The sequence below is a fragment of the Giraffa tippelskirchi genome, chromosome 1 (assembly GCF_054371585.1).
Source record: "Giraffa tippelskirchi isolate mGirTip1 chromosome 1, T2T-mGirTip1v1.2.pri, whole genome shotgun sequence".
In the NCBI taxonomy this organism is placed as follows: Eukaryota; Metazoa; Chordata; class Mammalia; order Artiodactyla; family Giraffidae; genus Giraffa; species Giraffa tippelskirchi.
Window position 1 is genome coordinate 143,070,928 of NC_137275.1, and position 4,966 is coordinate 143,075,893.

Below are 4,966 nucleotides of genomic sequence, written 5' to 3' on the forward strand. Positions count from 1 at the left end.
ATACAGATATCAATATGGCCTGAGTGACTGAATTCCTACGTGTAAGATAAGGAGGGAAAAATGCAGTTAAGGATCAAGGAAAACTTATGTTCCTGACAAAATACAAACAGAAGGAATGTTTATTATTATACTTAAATCTGTACATAATAACTATGTACATGTCTATAAGTCTTCGTATTATTGCATAACTTCAGCCTTTATTTAGTATCTCATCTAACTGATACACATGTTCATTGACAAATCCAAAGTTTATTGGGAAAATTAAACTTCTACTGTAAAACTTCAGAGTGTAGATTGACTACATTTTCTAGGTCAAATAGGTAATATCTAAATGAAAGCACAATGAGGAAGTGAGGGAGAAATTTTCGGACAATGAGTACCGTCTTCCCTACTTAAAAGCCTTGCTAGAAAGATTGTCATCAGACACCCTACCTCAAGGTTCACCCAGACGCCGTCTCAGGCAGGCCAGCAGCAGCCTCATCTTCCCCATGGCTTTCGCGGTCTCTCTACTGATGGCCCTGGTGCTGGTCAGCTGCAGCCCTGGAGGATCTCTGGGCTGTAACCGGCCTTGGAACCATGTGTGGGTTGGCAGGCAGAACCTCAGGTTCCTGCGGCAAATGAGCAGACTCTCCCCTCGCTCCTGTCTGCAGGACAGAAAAGACTTCGGTCTTCCCCAGGAGATGCTGGAGCGCGGCCAGTTCCAGAAGGACCAGGCCCTCTCTGTCCTCCACGAGATGCTCAAGCAGTGCTTCAACCTCTTACAGACAGAGCACTCCCCTGCTGCCTGGAACACGGCCATCCGGGACCAGCTCCGCGCTGGACTCATGCAACAGCTGGAGGACCTGGATGCTTGCCCGGGCCTGGTGAAGGGAGAGGATGCCTCTGACCCGGGAAGGATGGGCCCCGTGCTGGCCGTGATGAGGTACTTCCAGGGAATCCGTGACTACCTGAAAGAGAAGGAATACAGCGAGTGCGCCTGGGAAACCGTCAGAGTGGAGATGATGAGAGCCCTCTCTTCGTCATCCATCTTGCAGAAAAGGATAAGAAACCTGGGTGGAGCTCTGAAGTCACCTTGAGATGACTCTCACCGACCAAGATGCCACATCAGCCTCGTACACTCACCTGTGCTCATTTCAGAAGACTCTGATTTCTGCTTTAGCCACCAAATTCATTGAATTACTTTAGTTGATACTTTGTCAGTAGTAATAAGCAAGTAGATATAAAAGTATTCAGCTGTAGGGGCATGAGTCCTTAGGTGATGCCTGCCCTGAGGTTATCTGTTGCTGATTTATTTATTCCTCCTTGCATTTAACATACTTAAAATGTTCAGAAATTTATAAAATTACATTTCATCTGTACATCATATTAAAATTTCTAAAGCATCTTTACCATTTCATGTGATTACATTTGTGCTTTGTTATATTTATTAAATCAAAGAAAATGAGTTTCTTCACTCAAAAAGTGAAATCCAAACCCCATTTTAAAACTTTATTAAAGAGTGGGTGGTTACATTTATTTACTCATTCATTCCATTCATATTATACATATAAATTGAGTACCCGAGTGACAGACTGTGTAATTGTCACCAAGGAATACATGTGAATAAACCAAATGCAGTTCCTACGGCATTGAAGCACTCAGTATTACAGAGAATACTGTTTATGTAAACAGTATTGTTTTATTTCGGTTATACTAAAGACTGCAAGGAGAGGTAAAGGAAAAGAATGTCCTCACACGGGAAGCTTTAGGTACAAATGATGCTGGAAAGATAAATAATATTATACATCCTTCCTAAGCTGCCTGCGGGGCTTCCCCGGTAGCTCAGCTGATAAAGAACGCGCCTGCGGAGCAGGAGACTCCAATTCGATTCCTGGGTCAGGAAGATCCCCTGGAGAAGGGAGAGACCAACTCCCCACTCCAGTATTCTTGGGCTTCCCTGGTGGTTCGGTCGCTAAAGAATCTGCCTACAATGCAGGAGACCTGGGTTGCGAAGATCCCAGGAGGAGGGCCCGGCAACCTACTCCAGTATTCTTGTCTGGGGAATCCCCATGGACAGAGGAAGCTGGAGGGCTGTAGCCCGTGGGGTCTCCAAGAGTGTGATACAACTAAGCATAGGGCACAGAAAGTCAATGAATTCTCTTAACTCAGTTTCAAGTCACCAAAATCTGGGGAGACTATTTTAGATAGACATTACCCAAACATAATTATTTCTACCGAGTTTACCTAAGCTCTTTTTCCTCCTTACTCTTAGAGATCACAGACCACTAGTATCAGAGAGCCCAGGTAGATCATTTATATGGCAAAGGCACAAGAGAAATACCAATTCCTTCCAGAAAGCTGGCTTAAAACATTACAAAAGGCTCACTTTGATACAATAGCAGAGCTAGCTGAGGCCATTGTTCTCCAGCTCTCTGGGCAGCGCCCATTCATCAGGGACAGCCACCCAAAGGCCCCATGTACTAGTGGACAGCCACCCAGGGATTTCCCTGTTGCTTCTGGGATTCCCCCTGCAATTCTGGGGCACCATATGGTAGCAGATGGCCACCTCAGGAATACCCTACAACTTTGGGATTACAGACAGCAACTTTGGGGCCCCCTGGGTTAGCGGACAGCCACCTCAAGGATCACCCAGAGACTCTTGGGACCCACATTCTAGTGGATGCCCCCAATAACTTTCCATTCCTCATCCTGTATCTTGACACTCACAGGAGTTTCTGTCATCTCCTGGCTGCCACCAATTGTTGGGTTGTGCCCTGCAGGCTTACAAGACCTTTGTTTGCCCAGCTTCGAGACCAAAGGAAGAATCTGCCGTCAAGAACAGAGGCATGGATGGCTTAAGGGATGGGAGGCACTCACACGTGTGAAGCAAGGTCCTGGAGCAACACCCCACCATGGGTGGTGCACGGGTGGTGGGAAGTATTCACACATGGTGACAGGCTTCATTCTGAGAGCAATGGCGGGGTGGGGAGTAGAGGGTGGGGAAGTGGGGAATGGGGAAGGAGGGGGTGGGGGGTGAGGGAGGAGATGGCTAATCATAGTGGGAGTGAGATCAGGCGGGCTCTTTAATTTTCATGGAAAGCAGTTGAGGGACACGCCCCTCACCACCCCTTTGATACAAAAGATCAACTCTGGGGCCTCAGACAAGTACAGAGAAAAGCAAGTCATAGGCCTAGGCTGTACCGGTGGGGCAGGGGATCTACCGAGAGTAAGAGAAGAGCTATCCTGAGTGGCCTGACGGTAATATACCTTAATTAGAACATTCCACTATTGCTAAAAATCACCAGTGATCATCTGGACCTTCAGATTGTTTTGCCAGTGAAAGTTTGAAATATCCTGAGAATTACTGCAGTATGACACAGAGACATGGAATGTGCCAAGGCTATTGGAAAATGGCATTGATAGACTTGCTTGATGTGGGCTTGTCACAAACCTTCAATTTGTAAAAAATGCAATTATCTGTGAAATGGGATAAAACAAAGTCTGCCTATACTTCCTCACATTGTAGCAATTCCCAGTATGCTCTCAAGATTCACTCCTCCTTCCCCTGCACCAGCCATTCATACAGCTCTTTCCTGTTTCTTTGGGATTCTGGCTACCCATTTCCCCTTAAGATTGCAAAGCGTAGTCACTCAGTCGTGCCGACTCTTTGCCACCCCATGAAACATAGTCCACCAGGCTCCTCTGTCCATCGGATTCTCCAGGCAGAATACTGGAGTGGATGGCCATTTCCTTCTCCAGGAGATCTTCCCCACGCAGGGAGCAAACCTGGGTCTCCCATCATTGCAGCCAGATTCTTTATACTCTCTGAGCCACAAGGGAAGCCCTAAGAGTGCAAAGCCACCAATTAAAAGTCTGAGTCAAAGTTCTAGGTTCTTCAGAAACTTTTATGTAAGACGTTATTTGCTTGTGATGACTATTTTTGGGAATGAGAGAATGTCCTTCTTACAATATTGTGACAACAGCCATGGCCAAAATGGACTAGGAAGCAAGATCCATTTTCCTCTAGAGGCTACTAAAATAATTACGGAGGAAGCGTGCCACTTACTGGCCAAGATGGACTAGGACATTGACCACGTCTGGAGAGCAGGCTTCTTGCTCTTCTAAGCAGAGGTCTGTCTTCTTCCTTTAGCATTTTCTTCAGACCTCAAGGAGGATCTTTCCTGGAAAGAACGGACACCAATAACTTGAAAAAGCCTGCTTCCTTAGCTTTTGTATTTTAGAGAGGGAAAATACTCCCAGCTTCAGGCAGGACATGTCTTGGGCTAAGGAAGTTGTGTGGAAAGAAAGGTCAGGATATGTTTCTCACTTTCAGGCTGCTCAACTGGCCAAGGTTACAGATTCATCATTTGCTTTACATACTTTAACATCCTTGGTGCCTTGACCATGGCATTCTGGGTAGGGAAATACAAGGGAAATCGGAGGAAATAGCTCCTGTTTGAAGGTGCATTAACTCTTTCCTAAAGCATACGTTGTCCGTTCTGAACCAGACTTCAGGGGGAAATTCTCCATGTCCCTTTGAATAATAACTGCACTTGCATCCCTTCCACTTGGACTCAGCAGTAAGAGAGAGAGTGAAGTCACTCAGTCGTGTCCAACTCCTGCGACCCCATGGACCGTAGCCTAGCAGGATCCTCTGTCCATGGGATTTTCCAGGCAAGAGTACTGGAGTGGGTTGCCATTTCCTTCTCCAGGGGATCTTCCCAACCCAGGTATCGAACCGGGGTCTCCTGCATGGTAGGCAGATGTTTTTACCGTCCGAACCATCAGGGAAGCCTGTAAGAGAGAACACAGACGCAAATAAGGGGATTTCAGGGCATCCAATTGTTGCCAACCAATAACCTGGGGTGTACCTACTTGGGTAGAATTGAGAACGATTAAGGTAATGGAATACCGTCATCGAGGAGGTTAACCAGGAAGAGAGAGAGAGAGAGAGAGAGAGAGAGAGTGCGTGTATGGGTTTACTGAT

General features: G+C 46.4%; 1 protein-coding gene across 1 annotated transcript; it reads left to right on the plus strand.

Annotated features, from left to right (window-relative positions):
• Window positions 1–488: 488 nt before the first annotated feature.
• Window positions 489–1,076, plus strand: LOC145538147 (interferon tau-like). The gene has a single exon (XM_081569722.1). The coding sequence runs from the start codon at window positions 489–491 to the stop codon at window positions 1,074–1,076; it is 588 nt and encodes a 195-aa protein (XP_081425848.1).
• Window positions 1,077–4,966: the final 3,890 nt, after the last annotated feature.

What these genes read in the sequence shown, in the direction of transcription:
- LOC145538147 (XM_081569722.1), top strand. Translation starts at nt 489, where the DNA reads ATGGCTTTCGCGGTCTCTCTACTGATGGCCCTGGTGCTGGTCAGCTGC.